The sequence below is a fragment of the Mirounga leonina genome, unplaced genomic scaffold (genome assembly GCF_011800145.1).
Source record: "Mirounga leonina isolate KUSES-001 unplaced genomic scaffold, KU_Mleo_1.0 Mir_153, whole genome shotgun sequence".
In the NCBI taxonomy this organism is placed as follows: Eukaryota; Metazoa; Chordata; class Mammalia; order Carnivora; family Phocidae; genus Mirounga; species Mirounga leonina.
In genome coordinates, this window is record NW_023270387.1 from 1,580,552 (window position 1) to 1,603,802 (window position 23,251).

The window sequence follows — 23,251 nt, forward strand, 5'->3', positions numbered from 1 at the left end:
CCACTATTCTAAGTGCTGGAAATACACAGTAATGAGGAAATCATGAATTCCTAACAAGAGGAATCTCTGTATTTAGTTAAGGAAATAGATAATAAACAAATAAATAGATTCATATTGGAATTTTGTGAAAAAAATATATCTTGGCCCAAATCCTGAGATTTAAGATTAACATACAGCCAAGCTTTAAACTGTGTTGTCACTATCACAGAATGAACTGAGGGTACATAACCAAATATTCCCAGTAAAACAGAGCTGTTGCTGTAGCAATATTACGAGATTTTAGGAGTTACATTTTGTACGGGGACAGTAATTCCTCCACACTATCAGCTGATAAATTCTGCCTGTGTTCAAGTGTCTCGCACGTTTGGAATCCTGAGTGGTAGTCTGTGGTCTGTGATGATCCGCAGCTTGATGGAAGTGATCCTATAAACCATGTGCTATTTGTACTGCCTGCAGAAGACAAATCTTGGTTCTAGACAAGTGACAATATAGCAACATAACTGGCTTTCAAGATAACAAAATCTTCCCTGAATTTTTATCTGCATCTCGCTTTCATCACATGCATGCCCATTTCGGCGGTGCCGGGCGTGGCATAATAAGAGCATCTTTACCGCGGAAAGCGTGCACAGACTGGGAGCGGACACGCGAGGGTTCCTGCAGAAGCAGCAGGTTCTAGCAGACGGGCTATGGTTCCCGCCGGAGACCGGCCATGGGGGCGCCCGTGTTCTCAGGGCTCCCCTGGGTGCACACAGCCGCTTCCCCCTGGCCAGGGCGTCCGCTTGTTAGTTGGGGAAGGACACAGCTGCACGGGGTTGTCTGTGTCCTGCAGCCTTGGCTTGGGCCGCAGAAGAGCAGCGCAAGTGTTCTGGGGCCGGTGGACTCTGTCCCCGGCCTGGTGCTCCCTGAGGGAAGGGTCCAGCCCGCAGAAGGAGGAGCGGCCTCGGCCGTGGGTGGTAGCAGCCCTGTGGCTGCTGCGTCGTGGGTTTAGGGGTCTCTGTGGTCTCCCCTCTCCCAAGTGCTCATTGTCACACTCCGTCTATACCCACCCTGGCTTCCTCCCTTCAGCCTTGGCGCATGCTCCCATCCGCCTTCGTCCCATCGTCCCAGCTGCGCGGAAAGGGGGCGGGGACACCACAATGCAAATGGTATTGTGATGAGATCATGACAGCCCTGGGGCCACCAGCCGTGGGGGTTCCTTCCCTGCGCACGCCCCCAACAGGGCCAGGCCCTGGGGCCAGTCCGCTGGTCCAGCCCCGCTGCAGGCCAAGCCCACCGACGGTGGCTGGCTGGTCCCTGCGGTTTCCCGGCCCAGGGCCTCTACTCTCCCCCTGCTCCGCCTGGCCACCTGCTGCCTCTAGCAAACGCGTCCCTGGTTTTCCTGCTGTAGTCAGAGCCTGGCCGGGGAGGTCGTGAACCATCCTGAGTCCCCGAAAGCCCTCGCCACATGGTTCCATGGTCAGTGTAACTGGACCACGCGGCCCTGGCTCCCCTCACCGTAGGTTCCGTGCCTTCTGTCGGGGCCCCAGTGTCCTGAGCTCCTTGCACCTGGACGGCTCCGCAGGCGAGGAGAGCACTCCCCTGCGCACCGGGTGGAAGGACTCTGGGCCGCGGGCTCATCTGGTGGTGGTTGCACGGAGCACTGAAGCGGACTCGGCGATGCTGCCGCTAACCCCGACCTGTGCGTCCAGTGCAGATAGCCCAGCGAAGTACTTTGCCTTGAACATGAGAGCCTCACCTTAAGTGAGTCTCAAAAAACCACTTTTTTACCAAATGTCCTGAAGATGATTGCTAATCTATATCTGTGATTTGTGAAGCTTTTTTTAACCTCTGTGGGTTTTTAAAATCTCAAAGTTTTTTTCTAAACAAGTATTCTTTTAATGTCTATTGTTTTTGAAATTTTAAAAGTGAGAAAATAAATATGTGCTAGATAAAATTTTTTTTTCCATCTTGTTTTTATGTTTGAATTGAAGATGACCCACATTAGATATTTTGGTAAATGATATCAGAGATTTTTCCTCCTTGAGAAATTTTAAAATGGCGAAGTTGATAGCCATTGTTACTTTATTCTCTCAAGAGAGTAGTCCGACTAGGACTTCCACTTGAAGGACTTATGGTTAGAGAGCACTAACCAACCTACAAGTAAATTTTGTTCTTCAGTGTTGTTTTATTTCATGTTGCAAATGCAAGTATGTCAGTTTTATAAAGATCTGGATTTCACCATAGCCAAATCGGCATATACCTTGTATTAGTTAAGATTTATTTATATATATATTTTTTTACTAAAATGCTTCTAACATTATTCCTTACACTTATCTAGCTATTGTATTCTCTCTTGAGATGTGTATTATCGACCTGTTTCTCTACTTACTGAACTGTAAATTTCATTTTTTTCACATAATATGAACAATTTCACAGTCATTATTTTAAAAATTTTACTCTTGCAATAGCAAGTACATATATATCCTTTAGTCTAAGAATTTCAACCTATAGAACAGATAGGGGTTCTTTTCCAAGTGGCATATAAAATGCCCATCTATATATGATCGTAAATAAACTAAATATTAATGTCACACCTGGTTGGCATTAATAACATTGTTACACTTACTAGATAGGGTAGTAACATCTGTGCTTTACAAATATTGATGTTGTTCATTTCTGGGATGCCAGTACTTTTTAAAAGTAGGCATCTATTTATTGGGCTTACCAGAAGGTGAAGGCAAATAATAGATCTTAGCCAAATATTGAAGCTGAACTGAACTTTATTTCTAATTAATATTAGGATGCTAGAAAGAAAATTGATGTTTAATTAAGGGAGCTAGAAAGTGAGTGGGTCGGAGAGGGTATCGCTTTGGTATGATGGGCAGGTAAGGCCTCTCTTAGGAGGTGATATTTAAACAGAGACTTGAATGGAGTGAGGAAGCAAACCACGAACATGCCAGAGAGAAAAGTCTCAGCACAGGAACCAGCACGTGCAGAATCTGAGAGACGAATGGGCTTTGCTTCCATACAGGATAAAAAACAAAGTGAGGGAGTCTGGAGACCAGAGCTGGGGCACGTGCATGGCGGGCGATGGGCTTCCGTGTGGTTGCCGGGAGGCCTTCACGGTGTCTTCTTTAAATTTCATTATTTTTAATGCATGCATCAAAAACTGTTCATGGTGGCCCAACAGTGCTGTTTAGATATCAGTAGAGAACTGTTTTATCCAGTTTTTCCCCTAAATTCATCCATTTAAAGAATAACAATTGCCTTAATTTCAACCACATAATCAGCCAGGAACATTATGCATAAATGAAAAATCACAGTGAATTTTATGTTTATCACATATGACTAGAATATTTGTCATTAAAAATAATCTTACCAAGGCATGATTATGGTAAAAAATAAATTTTCTGATCTTTCTGTTTTCACTTAAAACACAACTTTCAGGTTTCATCTAAAAACAAATTGAAGGGGCACCTTGGTGGCTTAGTCGGCTAAGCATCCACCTTTTGATTTTTGGGTCAGGTCATGATCTCGGGGTTGTGGGATCAGCCCCACGTCAGGCTCCGTGTTGGTTGTGGAGCCTGCTTAAGATTTTCCCTCTCCCTCTACATCCCCTGCACATGCGCTCATCTCTCAAATAAAAAATAAATAAAATCTTTAAAAAAAATTAAAAACAAATTGAAGCTGTAATCTTGCTCATTGAATTCTATTTTGCTCAGCCTTGAACCCTAAAATTTTCTTGTACAGGATATGGCAATTGAAAGCTCACTTTTTCCCTAAAAAATAATTATTTTATTTTATTTTTTATTTTTACAAACATACATATTTTCAAAGTCTCCAACTAAAAATTGTCAGACTGGATAAAATAAAATTCAAATATGAAACTATTTTTCCCCACGATTTATTGAATATTTTTTCCATTCCCCAGTGATCTGTGATGCTGCCTTATAAAATATTGAATTCTTATATTTTTTCTCATTTTGATCAGAGATGGAAGTTCAGCTTCCTTTTCTAAGATACATGATATATTTCATAAATGTGTATGAACACTTGCAGTGGATTTTTTGCCTGTGATGCTTTTCTTTTGCCCTTTGAGTTCATCTCAAGAAGTTTATTATATGAATTTAATTTTGTTACAGTAATGATATAGATGTAATTCTATATTTAACTAATTTCATTACTGATAACTAATAGTTTTGGCATCTGACTTCTACATCCTTAAAGATCTTAGTTTTGACTGATAAAAAATCAGTTTTATTTTATTATGTTATGTTAATCACCATACATTACATCATTAGTTTTTGATGTAGTGTTCCATGATTCATTGTTTGTGTAACATCCAGTGCTCCATTCAGTACGTGCCCTCTTTAATACCCATCACCAGGCTAACCCATACCCCCACCCCCCTCCCCTCTAGAACCCTCAGTTTATTTCTCAGAATCCATAGTCTCTCATGGTTTGTCTCCCCCTCCGATTTCCCCCCCCTTCATTTTTCCCTTCCTACTATCTTCTTCTTTTTTTTAACATATAATGTATTACTTGTTTCAGAGGTACAGGTCTTTGATTCATCAGTCTTACACAATTGACAGCGCTCACAACAGCACATACCCTCCCCAATGTCCATCACCCAGCCTCCACATCCCTCCCACCCCACCCCACACTCCAGCAACCCTCAGTTTGTTTCCTGAGATTAAGAATTCCTCATATCAGTGAGATCATATGACACATGTCTTTCTCTGATTGACATAATACCCTCCAGTTCCATCCATGTCGTTGCAAATGGCAAGATTTCGTGGGGTTTTTTTTTGATGGCTGCATAATATTCCATTGTATATATATATACCACATCTTCTTTATCCATTCATCTGTCGATGGACATCTTGGCTCTTTTCGTAGTTTGGCTGTTGTAGACATTGCTGCTATAAACATTGGGGTGTACGTACCCTTTTAGATCACTACATTTGTATCTTTGGGGTAAATACCCAGTAATGCAATTGCTGGGTCGTATGGTAGCTCTATTTTCAACTTTTTGAGGCACCTCCATACTGTTTTCCAGAGTGGCTGCACCAGCTTGCATTCCCACCAACAGTGTAGGAGGGTTCCCCTTTCTCTGCATCCCCTCCAACATCGGTCGTTTCCTGACTTGTTAACTTTAGCCATTCTGACTGGTGTGAGGTGGTATCTCATTGAGGTTTTGATTTGGATTTCCCTGGTGCCAAGCTATGTTGAGCACTTTTTCATGAGTCTGTTGGCCATTTGGATGTCTTCTTTAGAAAAATGTCTTTTCATGTCTTCTGCCCATTTCTTGATTGGATTCTTTGTTCTTTGGGTGTTGAGTTTGATAAGTTCTTTATAGATTTTGGATACTAGCCCTTTATCTGGTATGTCATTTGCAGATATCTTCTCCCATTCTGTCGGTTGTCTTTTGGTTTTGTTGACTGTTTCTTTTGCTGTGCAAAAGCTTTATATCTTGGTGAAGTCCCAATAGTTCATTTTTGCCCTTGCTTCCCTTGCCTTTGGCGATGTTTCTAGGAGGAAGTTGCTGCGGCTGAGGTCGAAGAGGTTGCTGCCTGTGTTCTCCTTTAGGATTTTGATGGACTCCTGTCTCACATTGAGGTCTTTCAACCACTTTGAGTCTATTTTTGTGTGTAGTGTAAGGAAATGGTCCAGTTTCATTCTTCTGCATGTGGCTATCCAATTTTCCCAACACCATTTGTTGAAGAGACTGTCTTTTTTCCATTGGACATTCTTTCCTGCTTTGTCGAAGATGAGTTGACCATAGAGTTGAGGGTCCATTTCTGGGCTCTCTATTCTGTTCCATCGATCTATGTGTCTGTTTTTGTGCCAGTACCATACTGTCTTGATGATGACAGCTTTGTAATAGAGCTTGAAGTCCAGAATTGTGATGCCACCAGCTTTGCTTTTCTTTTTCAACATTCCTCTGGTTATTCGGGTCTTTTCTGGTTCCACAGAAATTTTAGGATTATTTGTTCCATTTCTTTGAAAAAAGTTGATGGTATTTTGATCAGGATTGTATTAAATGTGTAGATTGCTCTAGGTAGTATTGACATTTTCACGATATTTGTTCTTCTAATCCATGAGCATGGAACGTATCTTCCTCAATTTCTTTCATGAGTATTCTATAGTTTTCTGAGTACAGATTCTTTGCCTCTTTGGTTAGATTTATTCCTAGGTATCTTACGGTTTTGGGTGCAGTTGTAAATGGGATTGACTCCTTAATTTCTCTTTCTTCTGTCTTGTTGTTGGTGTATAGAAATGCAACTGATTTCTGGGCATTGATTTTATATCCTGCCACTTTACTGAATTTCTGTATGAGTTCTAGCAGTTTTTGGGTGGAGTCTTTTGGGTTTTCCACATAAAGTATCATATCATCTGCAAAGAGTGAGGGTTTGACTTCTTTGCCGATTCGGATGCCTTTGATTTCTTTTTGTTGTCTGATTGCTGTGGCTAGGACTTCTAATGCTATGTTGAATAGCAGTGGTGATGGTGGACGTCCCTGTCATGTTCCTGACCTTAGGGGGAGAGCTCTTAGTTTTACCCCATTGAGAGTGATATTTGCTGTGGGTTTTTCATAGATGGCTTTTATGATATTGAGGTATGTATCCTCTATCCCTGTACTCTGAAGAGTTTTACTCAAGAAAGGATGCTGTACTTCATCAAATGCTTTTTCTGCATCTTTTGAGAGTTAACTTGAGAGATACATGGTTCTTGTTCTTTCTTTTATTAATGTATTATATGACATTGATTGATTTGCGGATGTGGAACCTACCTTGCATCCCAGGAATAAATCCCACTTGGTTGTGGTGAATAATCCTTTTAATGTACTGTTGGATCCTGTTGGCTAGTATTTTGGTGAGAATTTTTGTGGGATGCCAGGACTTTTTAAAAGTTGAAGGCAAATAATAGATCTTAGCCAAATATTGAAGCTGAACTGAGCTCTTGGTTTTTTTTCTTGCTATATATTACATAATGTATTCAAATATGACTGTATATTACATAATGATCCCCATAAATCTAGTTCAATCTGTCACCATACAAAGTCATTGCAGTATTATTGACAATATTCTCTGAGCTGTACAATACACATCCAGGAGTTACTTATTTTATAATTCTGAGAGTATACCTCTTAAACGTCTTTACCACTGTTGCCTGTCCTGCATAACCTTCCTGCTGTGGTTAACCAAGCAGTTTCTTTCCTATATCTGTAAGTCTGTTTCTGTTTTGTTTTATTTGTCTTCCTCTGTCTGATTTGTTTTACTTACCATAATACCTTCTGTGTCCACCATTGTTTTTGCAAATGGCAAGATTTTATTCTTTTGTACTGGCTGAGTCATATGTCGTTGTACACACACCAGATCTTCTTTATCCATTCATCTTTTGAAGGACACTTAGGCTGCTTCAGTGTCTTGGCTACTATAAATAGTGCAACAATGAACATAAGGGTGAATCTGTCTCTTCAAATTGGTGTTTTCATTTTCTTTGAGTAAATATCCAGAGATGGAATTGCTGGATCTTATCTGTATTTCTATTTTTAATTTTTTGAAGAACCTCCGTCCTATTTTCCATAGTGGTTGTACCAGTTTGCATTCCCACCAACAGTGCATGAGGGTTTCATATTCTCCACATTCTTGCTTGTACTTCTTACTTTTTGTCTTCTTGATATTAGCCATTCTGACAGGTGTGAGGTGATATCTCATCATGGTTTTGATTTTCAAAACCAAATTAGTGATTAGTGATGCCGAGCATTTTTTCAGGTGTGTGTTGACCATCTGTATGTCTGATTTGGGAAAAAATGTCTATTTAAGTCCTCTGCCCATTTTTTAATCTCTTCTTTTGTATTAAGTTATATAAGTTTTTTATGTATTTTGAAGATTAACCCTTTATCAGATGTGTACTTTGCACAGATTTCCCTTTCAGTAGGCTGCCTTTTCATTTTGTCGATGGTTTCCTTCACTGTGCTTAGCTTTTTAATTTGATATAATTCCATTTCTTTATTTTAGCTTTTGTTGACCTTGCCTGAAGAGACTGGTCCAAAAACACATTGCTAAGAGCTTCCTGCCTGTTTTCTTCTAGGAGTTTTGTGGTTTTAGATCTTACATTCAAATCTGAATCCATTATGAATTTATTTTCACATATGATGTTAGGAAGTGGTCCAGTTTCATTCTTTTGCAGGTAGCTGCCCAGTTTTCCCAGCACTGCTTCTTAAGGAGATCTTTTCCCCATTGTGTATTCTTGTCTCCTTCATCCATTAATTGACTATGGAAGCATGTGTTTATTTCTGGGCTCTTTATTTATATTTGTGTACCAAATGTGTACCGTACTGTTTTGATTACTACAGCTTTGTATTATATCTTGAGGTGTGGGATTGTGATACTTCCAGCTCTGTTCTTTTTTCTCAAGATTGCTTTAGCTATTTAGGGTCTTTGGTGGTTCTCTACGAATTCTAGAATTATTTGTTCTAGTTCTGTGAAAAAATACTGTCATATTTTGATAGGGATTGCATTGAATCTGTACATGGCTTTGGGTAGTATGAACATTTGTAACAATATCCTTCTAATCCATGAGCATGGTGTATCTTTCATTTATTTGTGTTATCACTAGTTTCTCTCATCATGTCTTACAGTTTTCAGAGTATAGGTCTTTTACTTTCTTGGTTAAATTTATTCCTAGGTATTTTATTCTTTTATATATGACTGTAAGTGGGATTAATTTCTCTTACAATTTATTATTAACTATAAAAATGCAACAAATTTCTGGGTGTTAGTTTTGTATCCTGTGACTTTACTTAACTCATTTATAGTTCTAACAGGTTTTGGGTGGCGTCTTTAGGGTTTTTATATAAATCATGTTGTCTGTAAATAGTGACAGTTTCACGTCTTCTGTTCCAATTTGGATACCTTTTATTTCTTTTTCATGCCTAATGGCTGTGGCTAGGACTTCTAGTACTGTGTTGCATAGAAGTGGCAAGAGTGGACTTCCTTGTTTTGTTTCTGATCTTAGAGGAAAAGCTTTCAGCTTTTCACCATTGAGTATGATATTAGCTGTCGGTCTGCCATATATGACCTTTATTTTGTTGATAATGTCTTCCTCCCCTCTTTATCCAGTTGCCCTTTAAACCACTGTTTTCTTGCTGTATCCCAGGGTGGGCAAGTCTGAGAAAGGCCCCTCAGTGATATTCCCTCCCTACTGCAGGTCTTCACATTGGGAATGATGTTCCTGTCATTACCTTTTCTCCCAACTCTTCTTCCCTTTTCTGTATGGTCTCTTTATAGTTTATTTGTTGTGCAGAGCCTTTCAGTCAGTTTCCAGCTCTTCTTCAGGAGGAATTATTCCATAGGTACATGCAGGTTTCGTATGTCCACGGGAGGAGATAAATTCAGGATCTTATGCCACCATCTTAGACTGTCTCCATTTAATACTTTTTATCACAGTTATTTGTGCATGTTTTATCTCCTCTAACAAGATAATAAGCTCTTACTTTCTGTAAATGCTCCTAAGTGAGTGAATGTCTGTCATTTCAATTCATAAATTCTGCTTCATCACTAGCATATTGTTTGATAAAATATTGCAGATTTTAAACCATCCTGTATTGCCTGGGAAAAATCTTTTTTTTTTTTTTATTTTTAAGAGAGGAAGGGGGAGAGAGAGAGGGTTGGGGGAAGTGCAGAGGGAGAGAGAGAATCTTAATCAGTCTCCATGCCCAGCACAGAGCCCAATGTGGGGCTCAATCTCACAACCCTGAGATGACCTGAGCTGAAATCAAGAGTCAGATGCTTAACTGACCGAGCCACTAGGTGCCCCAGAAAAATCGTTTTATTTGTATTCTAATAAGGGAACTATACTAGATGATCTCTATGGTTCATTCAGTTCAGAAGTTTTACTTCTGTAATTCTAAGTGTGTGTGCACGCGTACGCACACACATGAAATGTTCAAAAATTTGCGCAACCCTTTCTTTGCTTAACTCCCTGATTACATTTATTATATATCATTTGAAGAATTAGAGGTATACAGTGTCATAATCATCGGAGAGGCATGTAGGTGTTATGTTCAGTCTCCAACCTAATCCTTTAAAAAGAAAGTGGCTGATAGCCAGGAGTAAAGAAAAACACTTACTGAGAAATATTTTTAACTAATATGCGTACAACTTTGCTGGAAGCCCAATCCATATATGCATATTGCTGATCATTAGAAACTGTGCTACTTAAGTCTTTATTTCCATTCTTAAAAATGAGTTTAAATGTTTTTAAAATAACCTTTACTGTTTTGGAACAGTTTTAGGTTCACAACAAAATTGAGGTGAAGGTACAGACATTTCCCATACACCCCTGCTCCCACACATGCATCACCTTCCTCATCATCAACATCACTCACCAGAACGATACTTTTGTTTTTGTTTGTTTTTTTTTAAACCAAGGATGAACCTATATTGACCAGTCATAATCACTCAGTGTCCGCAGTTGACCTTCAGATTTGCTCTTGATATTTTATAGTCTGTGGGTTTGGACAAATATATAACGATACATACTCATCATTACATCATCGTACAGAGAAGTTTCACTGCCCTCAAAATCCTCTGTGCTCCACCTCTTCACCCCCCTCTCCCCCACCCTGGCAAACCACTGGTCTTCCTCCTGTCTCCATAGTCTCGCCTTTTATATTATTGGGATCCTGTAGTAATGTAGCCATTTCTCATGGCTTCTTTAACTTAGTAGTGTGCATTTAAGGTTCTTCCATGTCTCTTCATGGCTTGATAGTTCATTGCTTCATTGTATTTATCCATCACCTACTGGAGGAAATCTTGTTTGCTTCCCAGTTTTGACTGTTATGAATAAACTGCTGTAAACAGGTTGAAATGTAATTTGTAAAAAATGTGCTTCACTGTGTTTACTGTGAAGTTTGCTGTTCAAAGACAATATACATATTAAAAGAATCTTTGTTAAACTTCATCTTATCAAATATGCCTTTGTTTTAGTCTGCCTTTAAGCTTAACAGACAAAAAGATGATTCCCCCCCCCCATGGACTAATAAAAACATTTGTATTATACAAGCTTTTCCCTTTTTACTAATTTTATTAATTCAGACTTTAAGTAAAAATCTGATTATCAGCCACACTTTAATTTTTAATTAATTTGAACATATGCATATCTGTTACTGGCAACAACTCTTTTGAAATTTTTGAATTAAAATTTAATTTTAAGAAATTAATGATAGTATTAATTTGAAATTAGTATGCATTAAATATTACTTAAAATAAAAGATCATGCAAGCATAATTTGTTAGCTATGTTTAGCTAATGAAAATAGAAGGCAGATAATAAAAATATTTCATAGGGAGTAAACAATGAATAATTTAAACGTCCTTTATTGAAAATAGGTACTGTATGACGTGTTACTCTTTTAAAGGATAACATCCAAGAAGAAATCATCATAGTTTGTTAAAGAGCTCTCTTTTAAGTTGTTTCTGATTTTTATTTATTTTATTTATTTATTTATTTTTTAAAGATTTATTTATTTATTTGAGAGAGCGAGAATGAGAGAGAGTACATGAGGGGGGAGGGTCAGAGGGAGAAGCAGGCTCCCCGCCGAGCAGGGAACCCGATGCGGGACTCGATCCCGGGACCCTGGGATCATGACCTGAGCCGAAGGCAGTCGCCCATCCGAGCCACCCAGGTGCCCAGTTGTTTCTGATTTTTAAATACACATATTATCAAGTGGTATTAGGGGCGCAGGAACATTTTTGCTGCAGGGTAGGAGGACTAGTCAAAGGCCTTAGGACATTAATGCAAACACAGTAGCTTTGGAGTTTCTCCTCTTGTGCACCTGGCTGACAGATGTAAATGCTTGGGCAGATAGCGGGGTGTTTCAGCACATGAAGCATCGCTCTTCTGTACAGTAATAAACACAGTGTTCGCTAGCCTTCACAAATCATACAAAGTGAATGACGGAGTAGATGACGGTTGTGCAGGTTTGCACCAGCGGGGCTGACAGACTGACTGACGCAGCAATCACCAGTAAGTTACCTTTCCCTTAAGGCACTTTAGCACCTGCCCAGAGTATCGCACAAAAACAGATCAGGTGGGGTGCTTCAGTCTATTTCCTGTGCCTCTACGTCCTCACCTGTGAAAGGGGTAGGACACTCACTTTCGGGGGTGGGGGGAAGGGCGGGCTTGGCTGATATGCGGGAAGCACGCACGTAATAAGTGTCGTACAAGACTTTGTGATTTTTATTGGTTCCAAATGACAATTTCTTATTAAACTCATAAAACATGCTTGATGATGATGATGTATATTTCTCCAGTGGAACGTAAGTGGGTTCATAAAATGCCAGATGAGAAGAAAAGACTGTTTGGGGCACCTGGGTGCCTCAGTCGTTGAGTGTCTGCCTTCGGCTCAGGTCATGATCCCGGGGTCCTGGGATCGAGCCCCGCATCGGGCTCCCTGCTCGGCGGGGAGCCTGCTTCTCCCTCTCCCACTCCCCCTGCTTGTGTTCCTTCTCTCACTGTGTCTCTCTCTGTCAAATAAATAAATCTTTTTTTAAAAAATAAAAGACTGTTCAAAAACACCTTTTAACAAAGAATCCTTTCTTCTTGGACATTACCCTCCACTGTACTACTTGATTCAGAAAGATGGCAAATTTGCAGTCAGGTCTGGAACTGGACCCAGTTCAGTTCTCATGACCAGGACTTGGGGGCCCTGAGGATTCCGCGTTTGGGCCGCATTCTCAGTTCATCTTCTGAGCACACTTGGAGCAGTAGCTCATCATGAGAAGTGCCAGCCCCCGTGGAAATGCTATATGTTAGATTAATTGTCATATTTTATTTAGACTTTTTATTTGGAGTAGATTTTTACCAGCAAAAGGTTGTGCAAGGAAGCTTATTTTTATGATGGATGGATGTTATGTCAAAAAAAAAAAATAATAGACCTCACACGATGTAAAGTAGAAATCTTTTTTTTTCCAGACACTATTTCAGAGCAATTAGAAATGGCACAACTTTCTCATTGAACATGATTTTTACATAAGAGTTCTTTAAAAGATTTGTCTTTCAAGCTTACAAAGTTTTTAAATGGGTGTGTGTCTTATTTTTTCCACTCTAGAGCTGGGTAGAGAGAGCTGAGAAGCAGGCTCTTCTCTCTGATACACTTGACCTGTCAGAACTCTTCCACCCAGACACGTTTCTCAACGCCCTTCGCCAGGAAACGGCAAGGTGAGCAAGGTGAACTCTTGACGGGTTTGTCCATCTGCTTCCTGCGCTTTGGATCACATTCCCTTCGTTGTCAAGAAAGAAACTTATTGTTGGCATTTCTTAACACAGTGAACTTTCAGTTTAAAAAGCATTGCTTATACTTATGATGTTTTTATTAGAATTGAAAAAGGTGAAATTTAATTTTTAAAACGTGATGATTGATCTGGATATGCCGTGTCTGACAGTGTGAGTGGAGGTGGGATGGAGCTATGTGTAGTTAAAGGAGGCAATGTGAAATAAAAGTAAGCATGAAATTTCTCAGTCACACCAACCACATCGAGTCACCCCATGGCGACCACTTGGTACTGCACAAAAGCATTTTTATTTTTGCAGACACTTCTGTTGGACATGCTGACCAGGCTTCCTGGTGGGGAGCAGGATTTGATAGTTATGATCAAGCTCTTTTTTTTATAACACACTTGGATAATTGTATCATGTAGACTGTTTTTTTGTTTGTTTTTTTTTTTAAGATTTTATTTATTTATTTGACAGAGACACAGTGAGAGAGGGAACACAAGCAGGGGGAGTGGGAGAAGCAGGCTTCCCGTGGAGCAGGGAGCCCAGTGCAGGGCTCCATCCCAGGATGCTGGGATCATGACCTGAGCCAAAGGCAGATGCTTAACGACTGAGTCACCCAGGCGCCCCAGACTGGTTTTTTAAATAAATCAGAATGTAATAAAAGATACTTGGAAAAAGAAACTGAACCAAGTTTAGTTTTGTGTTGATTTAGGGGGTTCAATGTGTAGTGCCTGAGGATTGTTTTATAAGTATCAGTGTTTCAGTTCAACTAATAAGTGTGCATTTATGGTACACTTATCATGTGATGGTCCGATCGGAGACCTTGAAAATGAAACCTCAAGGCCATGCATGCTTAAGGAACAGGAGATTGCATAACCAGTTAACTTTCCAGATTTGGTGTGAGATCTAAGATACTGTGCATTGTTTAAGAAATCTGCTTTACTTGCACATTGTAAATATTTCAATTGTAAACAAATAGGAATATGTCTGCCGTTACTGTCTGTATTTTAATTCCTGAGGATTCCTTCTTTTTGCTTTACTGTTACAGGGCGATGGGCTGTTCTGTGGATAGCCTTAAGTTTGTAGCCTCGTGGAAAGGTCGGCTGCAAGAAGCAAAGCTGCAGATTAAGGTAGTATAGTAATTTTTGATGCTTATCTAAGTCTAAAAATAATAATATTACCAACTCTGATAAAGACTCTGAAACCCCAATCTCAGAGTCGCTTATCTTTTTAGTATAAGATCAGCAGAAATAGATTGTATTTCCAATGTGAAAAGTCAAAGTGAAGATTTAGGATGAAGCAACTTGGACAAAACAAAATCCTTTCTAATGCAAAAATAAGAATGTTAGGGACACAACATATTTAAAAATATAACTTTTGGTAAAAAAAAAAATGATACAAATCTTGAAGTTCATTTAGGTTTCCTGCTCTAAAACTCAATTCAGTAAATATTAACTATACAATAAAGCATGTATGGTTTATGAAAAATAGACCAAGTCTTGTCCTCAGGGAGTTTACAGTTTGTGTGTTGTAACAGTTTGGTGTTAAATTCAAGTCGTCTGCATTGGTTTTTTTTTTTAAAGATTTTATTTATTTGACAGAGAGATAGCAAAAGAGGGAACACAAACAAGCAAGGGGAGTGGGAGAGGGAGAGGCAGGCTCCCCGCTGAGCCGGGAGCCCGACATGAGGCTTGATCCCAGCACCCCGGGATCATGACCTGAGCTGAAGGCAGATGCTTACCTGACTGAGCCCCCAGGTGCCCTGAAGCCGTATGTGTTTAAAAAGAAAAAGAGTCAAGCCATCTTTTGCAGCATAGATTTTCTCTGGTAGCTTTCCTACTAAAAATCCATTACTTTTATAATAATAAATAACGGTAGGTAATCATGTGCCTGTTAATAAGAAAACCAGGTCACAGTCTGCTGTGGACACCTGTCCCCAGTGATGCCAGCCTTCCTGCGCAGCCCAGCGCGTTCCAGCCATTCTTGTTTCCCATTCGCACACGGGGACCGCCCTCCGCCTTCTGCCTGCTGTGACCCAGCACAGTATGGTACTGGGCTACTCTGCCTGGCCCGCGGTTGGTCTGAGGAGAGGACAGTGCTCCCCATCTTAAATCCCCACCATCTCTTCCAGGGCATCACATGCAATTCAGTCTTTACATAAATGTGAGACTACAGTTCTTCAACTTACGTAACCGTGGGCAACTGGCTTTTCAGAAGTTCTGTGTACATAGTTGTAGTTCCCAGTTTAACAATCTTCATTTCACTACTGCTTTATGACTTACTACATAGTTTATTTATTATGTTTATTTGTTGTCTGTCTTAATCCACTGGAGTGTAAGTCCCATGAGAGTAGTCATTTTTTTCATGGTTTCATTGTATCCCAAATACATCAAACGATAATTATATAGTGGGTGCTCACTCAAGCGCTTGTTGGGTTGTTGAGTTTGGGCCTACAACAGGAGAGGCACCGTGGTAGGCTTGTCACGTCAGTAATGGTGTTCTCGTATGCCAGAAATATGTTCATTAACGACAAGCTGGATTTTTCTCTTTTGGCTCTCTATAGATAGCTATAAAATTCTCCCCTGAAGCTGAAGGAATCAGAAGGATTTTCTTTCATCCCATGGCATTTTATTTTAACCTGAGCCTCTAACCTGTAAGAACTACCTTCTCTGTCATACACTCTTGCCCAGCTGTTAAGGAAAGGGAGAGGACACATATCATCCAGGAGCCATGCCCTTGACCAGGTTGGGTGGTCTCTGGCAGCTGTGAGCCCCACAGATGGAATGTGACATCATTCTTCAGATCTACAGTGGTACAAACAGCAAGGGAAATTAGTTACATTCTGAGTCAAAGTGTGTTAATATTTCTGGAACTATGTTGCCTCTGTTCTTACAAAATGGGAATAAAATGATCAACAACCAGAAAACCCCAAGCTTCTATGTTACGTTTTGTAGATTGGGGAGAAAAGGCCAACAGTTAATAAAACAATATTCTAATCTTAGTTCTCCAAAAAATAACCATGTGTCTTTAAGCAATTCATGGAGTAATCTGAGTCCTTGTTGTCTCCTTTATCAATGGATTTAAATAATAACTTTCCTCAGACATTTATTGTAAGGCTCTCTGAAAACATACATGTGCGGGAAGGTATGTATTTTTCATCATTTCTCTTTCAAGCTCTACTACCTTAGACTGAATTCAGCCGCTGACGTGTTCAAGCAAGGCTGTAGTTCCCAGAGCAATCAGTATCTCAGACCCTCCAGACCTACTGAAGAGAACGCGTGTGTATATTGATTTCCAGGTCCTGAACCGTGGCCCTCTACAGTGTCCTCCCTGCCATCACTCGTCTGTTTGTTCAGCAGCCCTTGTGAAGTGGGGTGCTGGGACATGCTTGCGTCAGGCTCCCGATGCGCTCGCCACTCAGGTCTCGCCAGGAGCTCCGGAGCCCCTCGCCGTCCCGTTTAGTGCGAGGCCACCACACACGGAAGGCAAAACGACAAGTCCTCTGCCTGGCCGAATCCGCTTGTTTCCTGCAGTGCCCGGGATGCTGAGAACGCGCGGTCCCCTAACATTCTGGCATGCTGCGCTTCCCGTGGGACCTGATGGAGTCCTGTGTCTTCCTTAGGCTTTTCTCTTGGGGATAACATTCTGCTCTGCTCCTCTTGGGCAGTCTCTGTGGCTGGGTGCTTAGCTCAGTGCTCGTATAAGTAGAAGTGAAGCCTGCTCGATTCTTGATTTTCACATTAGGAAATCCATTTGCCTGGAGACTCATTAGATCCTCCAAGCTGTGTTTCAGCAATAAAGGAAATGTTTTGGGCCTGTCTTCTTTCATTCCTTCCTTTAAAGAAGCTACAGTTGAAACAAGGGTAACCTTTGTTGAAACCATTCCAATCCCTGATATGATACCGTTTTATTATATAGACGATAGGGTATTACTTTTTTACATTCTTACGTTGGACATTCTTATGTTGTAGTGTCACTCTCAGGAATGATGAGGTCTTTAAATTCCACCGATGGCCTTTAAATTTCATGATAGGATAGTCCTAGAGGGTGCCGAGAGAAAAGGAGAGATTTGGAAGGTGTCTCTTAGAAGTGGCAGGAGTGGGCAGTTTGATGGCCCAGGGGAGGCTGGGGGAGCCCAGGATGTCTGTCAGGCTCTAGATGTGCCAACTACTGAAACAGGGCTCCAGGAAATACGGTTTCTCAGCACCCCTCCTTGTTAGAAGGGAACAACAATGCGTTTGTGTCTCAGTTCCCTCCTGTGGTACTTTCAGCAAGAACTGTGTTTACGAATTTCCAGGCGGACGACTTCAGCTTGAAACTTGATGAAATTTCTAGAAGAGGCCTTAAAATGTCTTACCTAGAGAGATTCTACCACTGAAATTAGCAGGTACTCTCTAAATTTTAACATTTTTTCAGGGCTACCATGCTTTATCAACTCTTAAAGTGGCCCGAATATCATCACGTCTGTGCTGTAGTAGAAAAAATATTGAACTTAGGTATTCAGTAATTCTGTTTTTATACCAGCTCTCTCACTGACAAGTTACCTGTCTTTTCTATGGTACAGCAATCTTACTGTAAAATTAGCTATTCAAAATTGTCAAGGCATACTCTACTATTACCTCCTCAGACCTACAGCACTCCCTAAAACCCATTCTCAGCTAAATTCTAGTGAGTCTTCCAACATAAAGTGTTCTCTTGACTAAATTCTATAGCACTTTCATTTAGCATTTGATAAAACCTAAAGGTACTAGGTAATATTTATAAGATTGTTCTGTATTGGGGCGCTGGATGGCTCGGGCAGTTAAGTGTCTGACTCTTGGTTTCGGCTCAGGTCATGATCTTCGGGGTCCTGGGGTTGAGCCCCACATCGGGCTCCACACTCAACGAGGAATCTGCTTGAGATTCTCCCGTTGCCCCTTCCCTGCTCGGGTGCTCTCTCTCTAAAATAAGTAAAACCTTTAAAAAGAAGAGATTGTTCTGTATTTTCTATCAAGTCCACATTAAGAGACTGTAGATGTGGCTCTGAATACAAAGTACTGACTTGACCTTTGTTGACTTTAAATAAACTCAGGGTAGATCAGCAGTGCAGAAACTAAAAGAGTGAACGCTTTTAAAGAAGAAATATGAAACTAATATTATCAAAATAGTTATATTTTTATTTTCATAATTCCCTAAATGTACACTGTTAATCTAGAGAAAGAGATTAACTCTTTATTATTCTTTCAGCTCTGCACAGCATGTCATAGATGTTTTGCATTCAACTTTCTGAGCTTTGTTCTTTTCTTTAGAAAATGATGTCGGAACCCCAAGCAGGGAGCACACAGTCTTCTTTAATTATGCTTTTCTTTCACCCTGTTGGAGAAAGACTTAACTTTGGGGCATTTTCCATTATGTTTCTATTAATCTAATACCAACATACCTGCAGTTGTAACTAAATACATTGTAAGCATTTCTTTCCAAACTGTCTGCTAAATAAATAGATCCAGACATAAGGAAGTCCTGTGAACACTGGCCCAGGTCTTCACTTTCTTTATTCTCAGGTTAAATACCATCTTTGTTTTCAGAATACTTTGCGTACCTAGTCTGTTGCCTTGCATCGTATGCTAACACACAGTAACTCCTGACGTTTCGGACTGGATGTGGATTTCACAGGTTTGCTTGTTTCCATGACAGATGGGTGGCTTGTTACTGGAAGGCTGCAGTTTTGATGGAAGCCGGCTCTCGGAAAATCACCACGATTCTCCCAGTGTGTCGCCCGTTCTCCCTTGCTGTGTGGGCTGGATTCCCCAGGTAATGCAGTGCCGCCTTTGGGATAAGATAGTCTTGGGCCTCGGCATTTTGTTTACTTTCTAATCTCACCTGCATTTGAACAAATTTAGAGTCAAAATATTGTGTCCTTTATGATTTTTAAAATGCATGGGGCGGGCGCCTGGGTGGCTCAGATGGTTGAGCGTCTGCCTTCGGCTCAGGTCAGGATCCCAGGATCCTGGGATCGAGTCCCGCATCGGGCTCCCTGCTAGGCGGGGAGCCTGCTTCTCCCTCTGCCTCTGCCTCTGCCTCTCTCTCTCTCTCACTCTCATGAATAAAAAAAAATATTAATTAAAAAATAAAATAAAATGTATGGAGCATTTTAAAATATTTTGTTATGGGAAGAATAGCATTATAGTTTTTAATTTCTGAGTAATGTATATCCTGCTAAGAAAAAAAAGCCTTTAATGATAATACAGATTATTGTGTAGTATGTTCCTTTATTTTGCTAGTTAGCCATGCAGACATGGGCCGAGTCGACAGGTTAATGCACCTCTGATTTCTGCCAGACTGTGTCACTGCACTGGGAAGAGGCAGATGAAGAAGGGATGCGTGTGCTGACACAGTGTCCATGAGTCTCAGGTGAACACCACAGCGGTGCTGTGCTCACCACGAGCGGAGCCACCGTCTGTTCCCACACAGCACCGTCGCGGTACCGTTGACCGTATTCCCTGGGCTGTGCCTCCCACTCCCCTCACCCACTTGGCCCACCCCGGCCCCCTCCCCTCTGGCCACCCCCAGATTGTTTTCTGTACTTAGGGGTCTGCTTTTTACTGTACATGTATGCACCCATATCAGGGGCTGCGTCCTCTTGGCTGTTGTAAAGAAGGCCGCAGTAAACAAGGGGATGCATGTGTCTTTTCAAATTAGTGTTTTTATTTTTCTTGGGTAAATACGCAGTAGTGGAACTAGGGAATAGTTAGGGTAGTTCTCGTTACTGTTTTCCACAGCAGCTGCACCCATTTGCATTCCCAGTGATAGTGCACGAACGTTCCTTTTTCTCCGCATCTGCACCAACACTTGTTATTTCTTGTCTTTTTGATTCTAGCCGTTCTGACAGGTGTCAGGCGATGTCTCGTGATTCTTTGATATGAATTTCTTTGATGTTAGTGATGTTGAGCATCTTTTCATGTGTCTGTTTCCATCCGTATGTTTTCTTGGAAAAATGTCTACTCAGATCCTCTATTTTTTAATCAGATTATTTGTTTTGGGGGTGTTCATTTATAGAATTCCTTTGTATATTTTGGATATTAGTCCCTTTTCAGATATATCATTGCAAATACCTTCTTTCATTCAGTAGATCGCCTTTTTGTTTTGTTGATGATTTCCTTTGCTGTGCAGAAGCTTTTAATTTTGGTGTTGTCCCAATAGTTTATTTTTGCGTTTGTTTCCCTTGCCCTAGGAGATATATCTAAAAATATGTTGCTAAGGCCCATAACAAAGATCTTACTGCCTGTGTTTGCTTCCAGGAGTTATATGGTATCAGGTCTCACATTTAAGTCTTTAGTCCATTTTAAATTTATTTTTGTGTATGGTGTAAGAAAGTGGTCCAGTTTCATTCTTCTGCAGGTAGTGGTTCAGTTTTCCCAGCACCATTTATTGAAAAGATTATCATTTTTTACTTGTGTATTCCTGTATCCTTTTTCATGGATTAATTGACCATATGAGCGTGGGTTTATTTCTGGGCTTTCTTTTCTGTTCTCTTGATCTAGGTGTCATACTCTTCTGATTACTCCAGCTTTGCAGTTTATCTTGAAATCTGGGATTGTGATACCTACAGCTTTGTTGTTCTTTCTCAAGATTGTTTTCGCTATTTTAGGGCCTTTTGTGGGTCCATACAACTTTTAGGATTGTTACCGTTCTGTGAAAAATGCTATGGTATTTCGATAGGGATTGCATTGAATCTGCAGATTGCTTTGAATACCGTGGACATTTTAACAATATTAACTTTTCGAATCCATGAGTCTGGTATGTCTTTACATTTGTTTGTGTTGTCTTGAATTTCTTTCATCAGAGTGCTATAGTTTTTATTTCACCTCCTTGGTTAAGTTTTTTCTTAGGAAAAACTTCCATTTATAACTGCACCAAAACTAAAAAAATACCTAAGTTTCTCTGCTTTTTTTTTAAATAAAAATTTTATTTAGTTATTGACAGAGAGACAGCGAGAGAAGGAACACAAGCAGGGGGCGTGGGAGAGGGAGAAGCAGGCTTCCCGCTGAGCAGGGAGCTCGATGTGGGGCTCGATCCAGCACAGAGACACATCCATCACACTGCATACGGAAACAGCAGGGTACACATACTTCTCTAGTGTGCTTAGAATACTGTCCATGACAGCTCACATGTTCGGCCGCAAAACAAGTCACCATAAATTGAAGAAGAGTGAAATCTTTTTTTAGGTAACTTTTCAGACCACAAAAGTAAGAAACTCTATCAATCACAGAAAAAAAACTGGAAAACACATACATGGAAGCTAAACAACATGCTACTAAACAGTGGGTCACTGAAGAAATCAGAGAGGAAATTAAAAAACAGATAGTGATAGGGCACCTGGGTGGCTCAGTTGGTTGAGCGACTGCCTTTGGCTCAGGTCATGATCCTGGAGTCCCTGGATCGAGTCCCGCATCGGGCTCCCTGCTCGGCGGGGAGTCTGCTTCTCCCTCTGACCCTCCCCCCTCTCATATGCTTTCTCTCTCATTCTCTCTCTCTCAAATAAAGAAATAAAATCTTAAAAAAAAAACAAAAACAGATGGTGATTTATGAAAGTGAAAACGGTGGTCCAGAGTCCACTCGCCATGACGAGCACTGGGTCCTGTACAGAAGTGTTGAACGCTGTTGGACACCTGAAACTGACACTGTACATTAACTACACCACAGTTAAGGTAATAACAATTTGAAAAAGAAAGCACAGTGGTCCAAATTCTTTGGAATGCAGGAAAAGCAGTTCTATGATGGAAATAGATGCCCATGCCGTCTACCTCAAGAAACAAGAGAAATTTCAAATAACCTACTTTGCACATAAAGGAGCTAGAAAGAGAACAAACAAAATCCAAAACCAGGAGAAGGAAGGAAATAATAAAAATTAGAGCAGAAATAAATGATACAGAAACTAAAAAAAAAACAATAGAACAGATGAGTGAAACCAAAAGATGGTTCTTAGAAAGGATTAACCAAATATTAATCTCTAGCCAGAGTCATAAAAAGAGAGGGAGATACAGAAGATGCAAAATAACAAAATCACAAAGGACAGAGGAGAAATAACACCACAAAAAAATACAATTGTAAGAAAATATTGTGAAAAATTACACACCAAGAAATTGGGCAACCTGGAAGAAATGGATAAATTGCTAGAAACACATGAACTACCAAAACTGAAGCAGGAAGAAATAGAACATCTGAGCAGACTGGTGACCAGCAACGAAATGGAATCAGTCATCAGAAAACTCCCAACAAACAAGAGTCCAGGGCCAGGCAGCTTCAAAGGTGAATTCCATGAAACATTTAAAGAAGAGCTGGGAAGACATCCCAGTTCAGTCTACGAGGCCAGTATCACCCAGATACCAAAGCCAGACGAAGATACCACAAAAAAGAGAACTACAGGCCGATACCTCTCATGACTATAGATGCAAAAGTCCTTAACAAAATATTATCAAACCGAATCCTACAATACATTAAAAAAATCATTTACCACAATCAAGTGGGATTTATTCTTTGGGCTGCAAGGGTGGTTCAATATTTGCAAATCAATCAATGTGATACATCACATCAATGAGAAAGAATTAAAAAAAAAATTTCAGTAGATGGAGAAGTACAACATCCATTCATGATAAAATCCCTCAACAAAGTAGGTTTAGAGGGAACAAACTCAACATAATAAAGGCCTTATGTCGAAAACCCACAGCAAACATTATCCTCGCTAGGGAGAAACAGAGCTTTCCCTCTAAGGTCAGGAGCAAGACAGGGATGGCCACTCTGACCACTTTTATTCAACATAGTACTGGAAGTCCCAGCGTCAGCAGTCAGACAACAGAAGGAAAGAGAAGGCATCCAAATCAGCAAGGAGGAAGTCGAACTCTCACTGTTTGCAGGTTATGGCATGATGCTATATATAGGAAACCCGAAAAACTACTAGAGCTGATGCACGAATTCAGTAAAGTCACAGGATACAAAATCAATATACA

The 23,251-nt window shown here is 40.4% G+C and overlaps 1 protein-coding gene across 2 annotated transcripts in view; it reads left to right on the top strand.

Moving 5' to 3' along the window:
* The window catches only part of DYNC2H1 (dynein cytoplasmic 2 heavy chain 1), a 284,386-nt gene that overhangs the window by 249,772 nt on the left and 11,363 nt on the right, over positions 1–23,251 (top strand). For both annotated transcript variants that reach the window (XM_035008811.1, XM_035008812.1), the window contains exons 86-88: positions 13,099–13,208; positions 14,314–14,395; positions 18,939–19,055. In XM_035008811.1, the coding sequence (XP_034864702.1) occupies positions 13,099–13,208; positions 14,314–14,395; positions 18,939–19,055 (309 nt within the window). The remainder of the gene's footprint in view (positions 1–13,098; positions 13,209–14,313; positions 14,396–18,938; positions 19,056–23,251) is intronic.